This window comes from Rhagoletis pomonella, unplaced genomic scaffold (genome assembly GCF_013731165.1).
Source record: "Rhagoletis pomonella isolate Grant_MI unplaced genomic scaffold, Rhpom_1.0 Rhpom_scaffold_00011, whole genome shotgun sequence".
Taxonomy (NCBI): Eukaryota; Metazoa; Arthropoda; class Insecta; order Diptera; family Tephritidae; genus Rhagoletis; species Rhagoletis pomonella.
Window position 1 is genome coordinate 4,409,804 of NW_023458565.1, and position 16,451 is coordinate 4,426,254.

Here is a 16,451-nt window from a genome sequence, read left to right on the forward strand (position 1 = left end):
TCGGTGGTTCGCTTTTTGTTACTGATTACCTTTGCTGTGCTTCATCAATTAAAATTATGACTCATGAAAAAAAACTAGAAGTAAGTTAATAAATACTACCGAAATACATTTTTCTATTAAACATGTACATACATATGTATGTACATATGTATATTTAAACAATTTTAATTTTGATTACAAATCGAGTATCAGACCTTTATTTGCTGCAAAGAAAGCCGCGTCAAAAGAAATTTAATTTATGCTTTAGAAAGCGCTTCATAATTCTTAACCTTCCTTTGCACGCGCAGGGTGTGTGCGACCGAAAATTGTAGAGCCTACGCAATTAATATTAGTTGATAAAATAGCATTAAAATTACATGTAGAGTTTTGTAAAAAAAATGGCAAAAATTTATCTCTTCTTAACATAAACAAAAAATCTAAGATTTTAAAGTAAACAATTAGGGGATTCACAAGGCATGTTAAGCGTCGTAATATCTTTAGTCTTAAAATGTTTCTATGTAAATTAACAATTAAAATGGTCTTTGGGGATTTGCTGTGTATGATAAGATATAATTATATACATATTCTATTCTATTACTTCAAAAACATTTCGGTGTAGTTAGAAATCCTTTAAAACCAATTTCATTGTTTGTTCCATCGTCGATCTTACACTCAGCCGTCGATATACCCGCGTCGCACAGTGGGCCAGAAGAAGCAGAAAGTGGCCAAAGATGTTTTTAGGCTATTTAAACGTGAAAAAATAAGGAAAAAATATTTTAAAGGTATAGCCTATTATCTGCATCGAAAAGTACCGGGTGTTCAAAAATTATGAAAAATCCGAGAAGGCACGTATTTTGAAATTTTGGAAGTTTTAATAGCCTGAAACGTATTAGCAACTCAACGGATATATTCTATTTTCTACCATTCTATTTGGTATTTTCTGTAGAAAGCTTCTGGTAAAAAATGAAAAAAAAAACAGGATTGCCAAAAAAAGCTCCACAGCATACTTTAAATTCTGTAGTAAAACAAAAACCGTAGGCAGAGATAAAAAATATATTTTAGAGTGGGTTTTCACCTTTCTAAAAAGTTACAATTACGTTTATTAAAAAATTTATGCTTATTTAATATCGCAATATGGGTATCAAATGTAAAGTGTTTGAAAAAGCTTTAAAACTAACATGTTTTTAAGTAGGGTTGCCTATCTATCAGGTAAGGCTATCGTTTTAATTAATTAATTTATATTATTTAGAGAAATAAAAATACGAATTTAATTGAACAATTTTAATTAAAACCTTATTGCACATCTGGAGGCCAAGCTTTTTGATTAGACACCTCATTTTTATAATTGAATGAACATCACTTTACAAAAAATGCCACTTAAAAAAAGTAAAACCTTATTGCGTATCCGGAAGCCACATTTTTTCACTTGGTAACTCATTATAAGTCCAACGAACGGCGAAGATATAGTTTTTGCAAATGTGGCAACCCTACTCAAAAAATAATACATTACTGAACATCTAGAGGCCCTTTCATTTGACATCTCATGTTTGGTAATTCAACGAACAGATCTTAGAATTTTTTAAACAGGGGGAATTTCTAAGTACTAATGATAATATTCCTATCGATACAGATTATATTAAACAAAATATCGCCCAAATCTGTTTAGTAATTTTCGAGATCAGTGTGGTCAAAAATCTCGACTTTGCTTTATACTATGTAAGGAAGGCTATGCCATATGGTATGTCATTTTGTTATCCAACAAACGGTGAATATCTTAAAATTTTTAAACAGTTGGCAACACTAATTCATTAAATTGATCAAATTTCTTTTTCAGTTTTCCGGCCCTTGTGCGTCGGTCTGACAGGCCAATTGATGTGGCATGTGCTAACACCTGCTACTCGCACGAATTTCATCATGGCACTAAATTGAAGCTTACCCAGAATTGTGGAGCTAACAATAATTCCAATACACTGACTTTTAGGTTTATAAAAACAAAGATATTAATCTTGTTCATCGGTCTCATAGACCAATGCGTGGGTATAGGAAGGTTAAGCATATGTACAGCTGACTTGTCTGTGTGTGTGGAAATGTTATCATATTAAGAGCGAGAGTTTTATTTATTTAAAGTGGGCTAAAAGTTTTGGATAAGATTTCGCAATAGCTCACCTGCTTTATAATTTTATTAAGTACTAGCAAACGTATTTTTGTGTTGCTACTGCCTCCCAAAACTCGTATAGCTTCAGTCATAAAAAAATAAAATAAATTTGAAGAGTTTTACGAAGTAAGATTTTGAAACGAATTTTTGAAACCTACTTTATTTTTTATGAATGTCGGTGTTAGTTAATTTATTTTCGAAGATATTTAATCGTGAAAATTTAATTTACAATTTTATAACTCGATTCTAAATGTCGAGCATTTTCTTCAAAGATGTATTAATGTAATAATATTCAATTTTTCAAATAGGTAGCAACCCGCCTAATGAATATTTTCGACAGTAAACTTTCTTAAACCTCTTTAGTTTGATGCCCGTATCGTAATATTTAATTTTTCTTACAAATTGAATCGAATTAAAATTAAAAAAAACAGGTGGCAACTCTACCCAAAAATATTTTTGGCAGTAAATTTTCCTAACCCTCTTTAGTTTGATACCCATATTGCAATATTTAATTTATCTTATCAATTAAACCAAATTAAAATTTTAAAACCGGTGGCAAGCTTCCCCAAACATATTGTCGGCTGTAAGCCTTCTTAAACCTCTTTATTTTGCAATATATATATATATAAATATTGCAATATTTACTTTATCTTATCAATGTACTTAAACCGCAGGTGGCAACTCTTAAGTTAGACCTCTAGCAATGCATCGGTGAAAATTGCATTCAATTCCATGCATTAGTTTTCGAGTGATGCGCGTACAACCATACAGACAGACAAAAATTCTAAAAATTGTTGTTTTGGCTTCTGTTGTTGTAAATATTTAATAAATATTCTCCATATTAATTTTTCTTTAACGTCTATAATGTAAAGACGTCGGCTTTTTAAAATTTTACTATACATATGTATTCATAGAAGATAAAGAATCTTGTATAGGCTGGGTGGTTGACTGTTGAAGGCCCAAATGTTATCTTTACAAATAAATATGTTCAGAATTGTTGAGTTCAATAATTTTGTTTGCGTTGATAGCTTCGATTTTGAAATTATGTACTTGATTGATGTTAAAATGTGAGCTTAAGCTTAAGGGGGCGCGCAGAAATAAGAGCAAGTAAAAAATGTACAAATTACTATTTTTTTTCATTCAGCGTTTTTTAAATTATAAGTTTTCAAAGTAAATTTCATACTCAGCATTGAATTTGCGTTTATTATTCAGTTTACAGAAATCACAATTCCCGTACCATGGGGCCATATCTCGGGACGTTGGTATGGCGATCATACAGTTCGACCGCTGCTAGCTTTACACGGTTGGCTCGATAATTGTGGCAGCTTTGCCAAATTGGCACCCCTACTCATACAAACAACTGGCAGTGTGCTTTGCATCGATCTTCCCGGACATGGACATTCTACACATTTACCACCTGGAACAGTTTACCATTCTCTAGAATATGTACGTGCTGTCCTGCGACTGATGAAGGTATACAACTGGCCGAAAATTTCATTGCTGGGTCATTCCATGGGTGGAGCGGTAGGGTTTTTCTTCGCAGCACTATACCCCACAAAAGTGGATGTACTAATAGGGGTTGATGCCATCAAAAGACCTGATTTGAAGCCACAAGACAAAATAGAATATATTCGACATGCGATGGGCAAAGCATTGCAAGATAATCAGCGCCTAGTCGATGACACATCCCAGCAGGAACCACCAAACTATACGTTTGCCGAGTGCGAGCAATTGCTGCATAAGGGGTCGGGCTACTCTGTGGATCTGGAAAATTGTAAATATATTTTGGAAAGGAATTTGAGCAGGTCACAGAAATATCCCGAGCGATACTATTTTTCGCGCGACACACGCCTTAAGTACATAACGGCTTTGGATGGAGACCATGCACTTTTTGAAGCCATGGCTATGCGTATTAGTGAAGCTGCAGTTCCTTATGTGGTCATAAAAGGGGGTGCTTCAAACTATATGGACGATCAATCGATGCAGTTAATTCGTTTATTAGAAAAGCATAATCCAAACTTTGAAACACATGTGATTGCCAATGGCAAGCATCATGTGCATTTGAACGAGGCACCGGTTGTGGCAGAGTTGATCACATCGTTTTTGAAGCGACACCGCCCATTGACAGTTGTACGCGCCGAGCAGCCAGGTGTTGAAAACAAAAACGAAACGGTGGCAAAGGGTAAATTGTGAACTTGAAAACGCATGCGTGTATTTAGATTGTAATTAATGTTTATGAATTAACTCATAAAAAATACTTTGTATGTTTGTACGTGAGCATTCTGTGATATACTTACATATGTACATACAGTTGTCCACAAAATAATAGGAGTGCGATATTTTGACCAGTTTTGGCTATTTGTCTTTTGTTTATTTAATGTTTATTATTTTTTTATAAAAGCCTAGCTGGCTATACAACAAACACCATATAAATTCAGATTTTAAACTTTGTATAAAAATTATAAAAATTTTGCAATTTTTCACCCAAATTTCAAACTTTTTAATCAGAATCTTTAGAAAAAATTCTGGTATGCAGTTTTGTAGCACATTCAATTCTAGTCTGAAGAAGTGCAAGTTTCAAGCGGCTAAAAAATTCCGTTGATTTTTGGCAATTTTTTTGCTGGCAGTGTCCTCCATATAAAAGAAAATTGTCGACATACTTTGTATGGAAAAAACCTGAAACACCTTTAACCAAAAAAATTCTCAGAAATCAACGGAATTTTTTAGCCGCTTGAAACTTGCACTTCTTTAGACTAGAATTGAATGTGCTACAAAACTGCATACCAGAGTTTTTTCTAAAGATTCTGATTAAAAAGTTTGAAATTTGGGTGAAAAATTGCACAATTTTTATAATTTTTATACAAAGTTTAAAATCTGAATTTATATGGTGTTTGTTGTATAGCCAGCTAGGCTTTTATAAAAAAATTATAAACATTAAATAAATAAAAGACAAATAGCCAAAACTGGTCAAAATATCGCACTCCTATTATTTTGTGGACAACTGTACATACACACATTGCATAGTACATGCAAGCTATGGCTATAGTATTGTGCAAAAAAATATAAAAAATTTATATTCCCAAAAGTATTTTAAGCATTAAAAATAGCTATCAATGTACTTGTACCGTTAACATGTCAAAGTTGATTATATATTTTGGTTTTTACTTTATTTATTTAAATTTTTTTTTTTAAATTTTAATTATTTATTTTATTTATCGTTTTTTTTTTTTTTAATTTTTAAACCAAATTTCGCTTTGCCGAATGCAAAGTACCTACGACTCCCAGTGATCGGAAAGGCCATGTTTTACACAAAGAAATAGGACTCTCATAATTCTGATAAAACTGTAGTATTACAATATTACTGTCATGCTAAATCCTCTAGAACTCGTCCTCTCAGACCGACTACCCAATACGAAATCCAGTGTCCGTGCGGCTCGGAAACACAGCCTACTGGATTGTAATTACTTAAATAAAGAGAAGCGAAAGCGCGGAGTGGAAACTAGTCCTTTCCACCCTCCCAGGCAGTGCGGCGCTGGAACTCATCCTTTCAGACCGCCTGCCCAGCACGATATCTAGCGATGCTTCCGCTCGGAATCTTGTCCATTCCGACAGCCGCCACAGCTGCAACAATCGCAACAATTGCAATATATATATATGTAAAAAAAATTCTAAGCTTTGCCGCATATGCCATAAATTTATAGTTTGACAGTTGACAGCGGTCTAGTTCATTGTCAATTTCTCTAAAAATAAATTCTTTTTGAAAATGCCACCTATTAAGTTTTTAGACACGCTAGTCACGAATTTTACGTCAAATTAATATTTTGACAGTTGACAGCAGTCAATTGGACTGACAACGCAATTAAAATAAAATCTTTTGAAAAATTCCACTCATCATGTTCTTAGACACGCTGATCACGAATTGTATATCAAATTAAAAACCTCAGAGTAGACAGCTGTCAAAATCACTGTAAATTTTTATAAAACTAAGAAATTTTTATTTTTTTTTAAATGCTCAAACCTGCTCCCAGAGAGCACTCTTCAGCAAACCGACATATGCGAGCAGTCGACCCACATTTCCTGGTCATTGAGTTGATACTCCAAAGAAGTAGTCCAATTTCAAGAAGCTGCAGAGAAAAAGATGCCGCTTACGGGGCCACGCTGCGATCGGGCGCAACGTGAACGATGTGGGACCGGTATAGCGAACTAAAGACGGAGGCGAGACGTTTTTGCCGCAATAAAAAGAGGCCAAAGAACGGGAGTGTGAAGAGCTTGAAATGCTGCCAGGTTAGGAAAAACATCCGAAAGTTTTATTAGATAGTTAGGCAACTTACGGCACGGTACCGATGTCAAGAACGTGCTTGAATTATGGAGGAAACACTTTTCCATCCTACTGAATTCTACCAGCACTGAAAGCTGTGCAGAAGGCAAACCCGAGCCCCCGGTCGATGATGATGGAGTCGATATCCCATCGCCCGACTATGATGGCTGGCAAGCCATCAGCCCCAGCAGCTTTGTTATTTTTAAGCCGTGTAATTGTTATTCAATTGTTATTCAAGTCTCGTTCGTCTGATTTCTAATGCTGGAGAAGATTATTAGACCTGCAGAACTGAATTGCTCAGGACGATATTTTCGGTAAAAACAAGGGCTACGTCTGTTCTGCCTTTTCGGGATTATATAGAGACGAAAAGCGAATGGGTCTGGTGGTGAACGAGGACAGGACGAAGTATCTCGTCACATTAAACAAACAGTCAGCGAATAAGCACCTTGGTACCCACGTCACTTTTGACAGTTATAAATTCGAGAGAGTAGAGAATTTCGTTTACTTGAGACCAGCATAGTAATGCCAGTATCGAAATCCAACGCAGAATCACTCTGGCCAACAAGTGCTACTTTGGACTGATTAGACAGAAGCATGGACAATGACAACATCCGATTAGGCGGCTCTTGAAGTATGTCATAGACATAGTGCAGTGAACTAAAATGCAGCGGCTCCGCTGGCTTAGCCATCACTTTCCAATGGACACCGACGCTCCGGCTCTGAAAGTATTCAACGCGGTCGCGTAACAGAGGAAGAGGGAGGCCCCCTACGATCGAAAGGCCAAGTGGAGAAGGGCTAGGCATTTCCAATTGGCGTCAGTTGGCACAGAAGGGAAACGACTGGCGTGATTTCTTGAACTCGGTCAAAATCGATTAGGCGGTTACAGGCGTTTTTTTCACTGCCTCGAAAGTATTTTACAGGGCATTTTGAAAAAAAGATAGTAGAATTTTTTGAACCAGTCTAGTAGTAGTAGTTGTCTGTTTCTAGAATAACCATATTTTATTTATGTGTAAAAAAAATATATATATTTGTATGTATTTTCTGACTTTAAGTTTCATAAAACTGGCACAATACTGTACATAATATGAGCTTGTGCAAACTAATACATTAAATGAGATCAAAGTTCGTTGGTAAAAAATGTATGTTTTATTTTTGCCAAAAGGTAAAAGTAACTTGTTTTTATTTTTAAGATGGTTAATAAATTAATATTTTTTTTAACTTGGAATGCGATTATGAGATTCATTTAATTTATCAATTGGGAGCGTTTTAGTCTGTCACTAACCATACAGTGTGTACTTCGAAATTCAACTGCAGTTCCGTGGAGGCGTGAATTTAAAGAGTATGAAATGTCGGAGAGCCAAGTAAGTAAACAGAATTAACGCACAAGCGAGCTTAGCGCTGCTTTACCCTCTTTTTACTTTTTACAGCCCGTCGAGTTGCAAATTCCCATGCCCTGGGGACACATTGCTGGTTGCTGGTATGGCAGTCGACACCTTCGACCGCTACTGGCCCTGCATGGTTGGCAAGATAATGCCGGCAGTTTCGCACGTTTGGCCCCACTTATAGCGCCACACCGACCCCTATTGGCCATCGATTTGCCCGGCCATGGACGTTCTTCACACTTTCCTACGGGTTTTTATTACCACTTCAACGACTTTATTCGCGTAGTGCATCGTGTCGTTCGCTACTACAAGTGGCGTAAAATATCATTTCTTGGTCATTCATTGGGAGCTGCGCTTAGTTTCTACTATGCCGCACTCTTTCCTACCAAAGTCGATATGATCATTGCAATCGACGCACTAACCACTCCATACTTCCCACCAAATATACAAATCGCCTTGACGTCCGTAATGACTGAAAAAGCGCTCAATGAAGAGGATCGTTTGCAAGAGCCAGCGCCCCTCTATACTTATGAGAGTTTAAAAGATTTGCTATATCGTGGCTCTGAGCAGTCGGTGGAATTAGAGCATTGTGAATTTTTGCTGGAGCGCAGCGTTCGACGTGTGCAAAGCAATTCTGATATGTATTATTTTGCACGCGACAATCGCGTCAAGCTGGTCGAAATGTTGTTCACTCAGCCGGAACTGGTCAACGCACTGGCCGAGCGAGTGCGCAATATTCACTATCTTGTGCTGAAAGCTGAACTTTCGGATTATATAAATTTGGAGAAGCAAAAGGAAGTTATTAACGTTTTACGCGCAAACAATCACACTTTTGAACTTCATATATTGAAGCGTGAAAAGCATCACGCCCATCTGAATAGTCCTCATCGAGTGGCGGCGATTGTAGTGCGATTTTTGCGTATGGCGTATGGCGGTGGAAGGACTAACAATACGTTAAATGGAAAGCTTTAGTAATAAATAATTAATGTGTAGCTGATACGAATATATTTCTTAATTAACTTTCGAAAGTAAAAAAGTAAACTAAACTGCGTAAACTTCTCAGATCGCAAAATGATATAAGATGCTTTAAAATTTTATATGAACGATTAAGCGTGTGTTTGATTTAGGATAATATAAATAGTATGGGTGACTTAAAAATAAGGCTGACACATTCAGAGAAAGAAGTGATTTGAATTAAGTGAAGAAAAAATTACCGTCAGTTTTCAATATGTTTTAAAGTGCACACACTCATCGATGACGTAAACGTACGATAACGTGTCAGCTGACACGATCAAACTTATGAGAGCGCCATGCAAATGAAAACTCACCATCGTGTACGTGCGTTGGTTACGCGTGACGTGTACTGCTTCTCTCTATCAAAAGTAAATTTTATATGCTGCTACGTCCGCCAACGTACGTTTACGCTACGTCGTTGACTGCTGGCGCCTTTAGACAAATAAGCAACTGAATCAGTAAACAGCCTCTCTCTTACAGGCCATTTCCACCAACAGCTTAACTGAAGTTTAGAGCTCAGATAAGTTTCAAGAATTTTAAAATGGGTCGATCCGATGACCAAAAGCTTGAAAGCGGCTGGGCGCAGTTAGAAATTTGTCGCATGCGATATTTTCTCCACTTTTATGCCAGTTTAGCTTGCGGACAGCGGTGTCAATTAAATTCCCCAGTGGTGAAAAAAACGAAGAGCGATTAAGGAGCAGCGCTGCGCTGGGGTATCGATGTGTTGTGAATAACAAGTATTTGGGTGAAATTAAAAAAAAAAAAAAAATATATATATATATATAAAATCATTGGTCCGCTTCATTAAGATATGTTTGCAGAAAATAATTAATAGCCAGTTTCACGAAAGTAATTAAAGGGAAAACTAATTTTGTCATCCCTTGTCAAGTTTGGTTTGCAGATAAACCGGTTTCGGCGTTGTGCCATCTTCAGTGTCATTTTTCGTTAATACGTTTTTCTTACATACGATACAATACGAAAACTTACAATCAATTATTTTTCAATAAAAGTTTTCCATGTATTTTATTTGGGAAAACCACTTTTAGACCACTAGATTTGGAATGTAATTCTTGAAAATCAATAATTTCGATCGGAAAACTCTAGTTCTCTTCTCGAGACTTCCAATAACAATTTTTGAATACTAAAGGTACTTAATTGGTCCTCTTATTTAATTTTCTGGTGTTTTTGGCGGACCCATAAAATATAGTTACTATGAAAAAATTGTTAAATTGTTATTGGGAATCTCCTGAAGAGAAATAGGGTTATCCGATCGAAAAATATTGATTTTCAAGAATTCTATACAATTTATACGAAAAGTGGGGTTTTCCCCATATAAAATACATGGAAATCTCAAATATTTTTTTATGTCAAAACAATAAACTTGGTTATTTTTTTCGGTATAAAACTATTCTAGGGGATGAGAAAGTAAAAATTTCGACTTTACATTTTCACATGAATTTTTGGATCACCCTAATGTAAGAATTAATAAAATAATCAGTTGGTTTTTTAAATAATAAAGTTTTTAACAAAAAATTTAAGGAAAATTTTGGGTATGTATTTATTTATATCTATCTAATTTAATTTTAGTATCATAAAACATTTAGAAAATTTTAAAAAGTGGAAAGTTGTAGAAAGGCTTTCGCCGTATAATTCATCTTTGTCTAAATGCAGTTAAAAAAAAGGTAGGCGCGCCTGGGTCACACTGGAGAAGTGAAACTTACGTTACATATCTATTTTGTCTCATAACAACACACATACATACATACAACATCTGCTTTTGCTTAAGGTTATATTTTTTGTTTTTTTTTTTCTATCTAGATCCCTACCTCTACCCCTGTTCATTCTAATTACATTTACATACGTTATTCTGTTTTCCTCTATCTTCATTTTTATCTTTCTCCTCTATCGATAACAAAACCGATAAAAATATCGATAACAAAATCGATTAGATTTTGGATACAAATTTCGTTAGCAAAATTGATCAAATAATTTTGGTAGCCAAATCGATTAGAAAATCGATAAAAATATCAATAACAAAATCGATTTAAATATAAATAACAAAATAAAAAAATAATTGGTAACAAAATCGATAACAAAAACAAACAAAAATATCGATAACAAAATGGATAAAAACATCGACAACAAAATCGATAAAAATACCGATAACAATATCGATAACAAACCCAATGTTCCTAAACATTTCGATAGCAAAATCGATAAAAATATCGATACAAATTTCGATAACAAAAACGATAAAAATATCGATAACAAAACCGATAAAAATATCGGCTATTATATAAAATAGAGTCTCTGTGTCTATCTATATTCTATTCTCTATAATTACCTTTATTTTAATCTTTCTTCCCCTATCTTCATCTTTACTTTTATCGGTATCCTAATACTTATCTTTTTCTTTATATTTATCTTTATTTTTACTTTTATGTTTATCATTTTCTTCATCTACATATTCCCCTTCACCTTTGCCCATATATAGGTAAAGTGTTTAAATTTACCTTGGCCTTCATTCATACCTTTATCTTTAAGCATCTTTGTTTTTGTTTTTAGTTTTACCTTTGCCTTTATCCTTTTTTTATCTATGTACGTATTCACCTTTACTTTCATTCTTGTATTGGTAATTTTCCAAGTGTTATTCTTTAACCTTTTAACGCAACCAATTCCGTTGCACCATTTCCGTGTGCAATTTCCCTTCCATTTGCCAATTTACTCCCAACCAACCAACCAACCAACCGCCTCTAAAGAAGTTTCACTTCAAAAAATATACATACATATATTCCGTTGGATGAAGAGATAATAAGTCAGTACTTAAATTTACATATAATATATACATATAATATATAATCGTGGTAATATCATATTTCGGTCTGGAGCTGAAACGAAATATTATCTGATTTGATAAGATGTGGAAATATAATTTTTTGATTCTACTATTTTTATTCGTTTCAACCAAGTTTTATTCACCTGGATTAAAGTCCTTTGCTTGATCTGCTTGATTAATAGAAAATTATTATGTATAAAGAAAATTTGGTTAGAGAAAATCTGCTTTTGTTTATGCCTTCAAATCGAAAAACGGACAAACGAGAGCTTAATTATTCAATGGGCCGTATGAATAAAACTAAGCAGTTGCTGTTTCTTAAGGTTTTAAGCCTATAAATTATTTACCTAATTTTAACAGAAAATTTTATTTACTGTCGCTCTATTACTTCAACCGACTTAAAAGCCATCAACTATTAACGCAACAAGAATTTCGTATAAAAAGTGTCGCCCCCTTCTCGCCTAAACGCCATGCAAAATAACTACTTTCCACAAATTCTTACAAAAAATAACATCCAATCCATCTCTATGTAAACATTTATTGATGTTGTGTGTACCCGAGTTATTTGGTTAATGGCATTAATTGGACACCTTTACATCCTCACAAAGGCTATGTAGGTTGTTGATGGAGGGCCCGCACACGAAAATATGGGAAATATCACTCAAAGCCTTCCACAATTTAGCACTAGTACGGGTGTGTGTGCGTTCTTAACATTTTGCATGATTTATTTGAGATGAAGAATGTTGTCGCCTGTCGTGAAGTGCTAAGCGTGAGGCCTTATTTCGGTTTCTTCCAGCTCTAACAAGCTTGATTGATTAGGTCAATATTGTACTTGTAGAAATTAATGGCAGCACGCGCGTTTAGTTAATCCGTTTTTTTCTAGCTAAGTATAAGCTTTAGGTTTTTTTCTATTTATGCGCAAGGCCTTTTTAAATCTATGTGCGGTCTTCTGCTGCCATTAAGCCTGCAAAATATTTTAACTTTGGGCAAAAAAACTGGCATGTATATATATTAAATGCATTTTGAACACTGTTCGCCACTTTGTAGCTAGAGCGAGACAGAAGTAGGATACAGTTTTTTTATTTATTTAAAAGTTATAGGCATTAAAAAGACATTTAAGTTTAAATCTCTGCCTTCCACCATTTCCGCCTCAATACACACTAGAGGTATTCTCTGAGTATTGCAAAATTCTTGCACGTTGCACGGATTGCACGGTTTGCAAAGCTGTCCCATACAAAAACCGGTTTTTACCGTGCAATCTGTGCACCGTGCAAGCGCTTTGCAAGACTCAGAGAATACCCCTACAGTATTATATCAGCACCCATTTACTTTTAGCCGGCAGGTGCCCTTAAGGGACTCCCCGCGGATAAAAATATTAGGTGACGGTTGGTTTAATTTCTTTAATTTTCTCCATACTAAAAATATATGTCACAGTAGCTGCTACTAGATTAAGCATACATTGAACTGGTGCTTGTTCCTTCTTAACCGACTTTAAAAAAGGAATATTTTTATGTTTTCATACACGTACGTATGTATATGTGCATAAATTCTGTTCCTTAAGCAATGTTAAAAATAATAAAACTGAATATATACTTATGGCCTTATTCATAAAAAATAAAGTTGGTTTAAAGAGCTTTAAAAACTGACGTTTTCTTAAATTTTTCAATTTATAAAGCTACTTTATTTTTCATGGCCATAAGTTTCTATGGTATTTGTTAGGGAATGAATTTTTTTTTTGAAAAATTTCAAAAATTGAAAAATAAACATAACGTCACAAGACACGAATAAAGGCGCTCTAGTGTTTCGACGGCGAAAAAAGACGCATACAAAGTTTTACGAAAAAAGGCGCTTAAGAAAAACTTTGGTGAAGAAAGACGCGTAATCATAGATTTATAGTAGGCGAAGGACTACCACTTCAGCACTATTCCCCAAAAACTATTAACGGAATGTACATACTATTACACCCGCAAACATAGTTGACCGCGAAAATAAGTTTACGCGCCCTTCTTCGCCGTCAAATATTTTAACGCGTCTTTCTTCGCCGTCAACTATGTTAAGAGTCTTTCTTCGCTGAAGTTTTTATACCCGAGCGCACTTGTGCACAAGGGTATTATAACTTTGTTCACATAACGGTTGTTTGTAACAGGCAAAACGAATCGAGATAGATATAGACAAATGTATACATAAATGATCAGAATGAAAAGAGAAATCGATTAAGCGGTGACTGTCTGTCCGTCCGTCCGTCCGTCCGTCCGTCCGTCCGTCTGTGCACACGATAACTCGAGTAAAAATTGAGATATCTTAACGAAACTTGGTACGTGGACTTCTTTTGGGCATAGGACGGATGGTATTGAAAATGGGCGAAATCGGACAATAACCACGCCTACCTCCCATATAACGGTAATTTTCAGAAATACGAAAAGTGCGATATTTTAGTAACTACTGAAGATAATTCACTCAAAATTGATATTTACAATGAGTTTTAGACGAAAAATAAGAATATTAAAAAATTTTGGCAAATGGGCGGTGCCACGCCTACTTATGGTTACATGTGTATATCTTGGTAACCGCTGCACCAATTTCTTCCAAACTTGGCACAGTTGTTGGTCCTGCTACAATATACCAAATGGCCGAAAATTTTTAAAATCGGACAATAACCACGCCCACATTCCATATAACGGTAATTTAGAAAAATACGAAATCCTCGATAAATCAGTAAATATTAAAGCTAATTTATTCAAAATTGATGGTTGCAACAATTTTTTACCAAGAAATACGCTTATGATACAATTTTGGAAAATGGGCGTGGCGCCGCCCACTTATGATCACATATAAGTATATCGGTAACCGTTCTACCAATTTGTACCAAACTCGGTATGGTTATTGTGCTTGCCACATAAAAGCAAAGCGTTGAAAATTATTGAAATCGGACTTAAATTACGACCGCTTTTCATCTAACGGTATATTTCAGAAATGCTTGAAACTGCAATATTTCGAAATTTAAGGACGCTAATTTACTTAAAATTTATACACCCCGGCTTATCGTGTAGCGGTAGCTTTCGGAAAGGTAGAAAACATATATTTAATACTTGCGCCGGGTATTTAATGTTCGGCTCCGCCCGAACTTAGACTTTCTTACTTGTTTTTTTATGCTCCTTTTTTCGCGGTCAACTTTTGAGCTCGCGCCTTTATTCGCGTCTAGTGACGATACATTAGTGACAAACAATATCATTTTGAATGTGGTCCAAAATGATATACCCTGTTTATATGTATGTATAAATATCTATGATCAATGACTTTTTAATTTAATTCTTGTGAAAATGACATAACTTTGCTTTATCTGTTTTTTTTTAATAAAGTCTTCCTTTATGTGTTTACGTGTTTAAATAATGCTACGATCTTGGTTTTAAATAGCGTATACTTCATTAAATGTTCATGTTTTATTCAAGGACTTATTTAGGTATGTAAGTTAACAAGAAGATGTAACTACATCACAAATTATGTTCGCTTCAGTACCCGCTTAAGTACCCGCATCGAGGTACTTAAGCGGGTCCTTTTAAGTACCCAACCCGCCTAAGTACATTTTTCGTGAGGTACTTAAGCGGGTTTTACTGTAAATAGGGGAAGCTTATAATAATTCGCATAAAGCTGAAAATTGGCACGAGTGTTGCGAACATCATTATAAATGAAATGTCAAAAGTCCAGATTGATCCCACGTCTGCAAAAAAATGTATTCAAGGTTAAAGGTCCCATGAATTTCTTCTTCGTATATCTCAGCCAAATGGTACGTTGAGACGAAAGTGTAGATAATACAATTATCTATAAAAAACTGTTATATGTAACACTTTTCTTCCTAAAGATTATCATTTCTGAGATATAGCGATTCAAAGTTGCAGTAAAAGGTATGTACTCCATACCATACATTTGTATAGAAACTTTTTGTATGTATCTCTACTTAAGTGCTCATAACTTCTACATTTATTATAAAATATAGATGAGCATATAATTGTATTTATGAAAGATCATGCTTTGACGTGCAATAATCCAAAAGTGAACAGGTTCTTTCATATTGATATTTTTACCGAAAGTAAATTTTTTAAATACTTTTTTTTTAAATTATGCAAAATTGTCTATAAATCAATGATTAGCTCCTAAACTAAGTTTACGTAGAAGATAGTAAAATTAATAAGCTTCACTATTGTAGAAAGAAATTTAAGATTCGCCAGCTATATATAAAAAAAAATATGCAATTAAGTGAGTGCACTTTTTCACATCGAAATTTGGCCATATCTCGAAACCTATTACAGCTTGTGATATTTTGACTTATTATATTGACATATTCTGATTCAGCGGAAAATTTTACATAAGAAGTGATGGTGTAGTACAACAGGTGGGATTTATTGTAAACTAGTGTAATTATCAATTAGAAGAATACTTTTCTCTAATTAATTTTAATTCACAGCGCTTTCGTCACTTCAAATGGTACTATTTTTTTATTTCATGCTATATTATTTAGTTAAACAAGACTCTAATAAGTCGAGGAGTAGGCCCAACGAGGAAAACGCGTTAAAAAACTCCCAAATACAAAAAGAACTTGACTGCTCAACGCTAAAAAATTATCAAATTAAGTACATACATACGTATACATTTAACTGTCGTATTATTAATGTATTTTTGATTATTACCTTGTTTATAGCTATGGAAAAATTTCGTTAACAAAAAGCCGACTTTACTCCACACATATTTCTTTCAAGAGTTTATACCTGTGTC

At 34.6% G+C, this 16,451-nt stretch overlaps 2 protein-coding genes across 2 annotated transcripts; both read left to right on the forward strand.

Moving 5' to 3' along the window:
- LOC118746991 (probable serine hydrolase) lies at positions 1–4,412 on the forward strand. Its single transcript, XM_036480985.1, has 2 exons — positions 1–80; positions 3,347–4,412. Exons 1-2 carry the CDS (start codon positions 57–59, stop codon positions 4,325–4,327), a joined length of 1,005 nt encoding a protein of 334 aa, XP_036336878.1. The 5' UTR covers positions 1–56; the 3' UTR covers positions 4,328–4,412.
- Positions 4,413–7,798: 3,386 nt separating this feature from the next.
- On the forward strand, positions 7,799–8,806 carry LOC118747110 (probable serine hydrolase). Its single transcript, XM_036481101.1, has 2 exons — positions 7,799–7,813; positions 7,880–8,806. The coding sequence occupies exons 1-2, from the start codon at positions 7,799–7,801 to the stop codon at positions 8,804–8,806; spliced, it is 942 nt and encodes a 313-aa protein (XP_036336994.1).
- Positions 8,807–16,451: the final 7,645 nt, after the last annotated feature.

What these genes read in the sequence shown, in the direction of transcription:
- LOC118746991 (XM_036480985.1), top strand. Translation starts at nt 57, where the DNA reads ATGACTCATGAAAAAAAACTAGAA. An exon ending in CTCATGAAAAAAAACTAGAA is followed by an intron (nt 81 to 3,346) that starts GTAAGTTAATAA and finishes TTTATTATTCAG; the next exon opens with TTTACAGAAATCACAATTCC.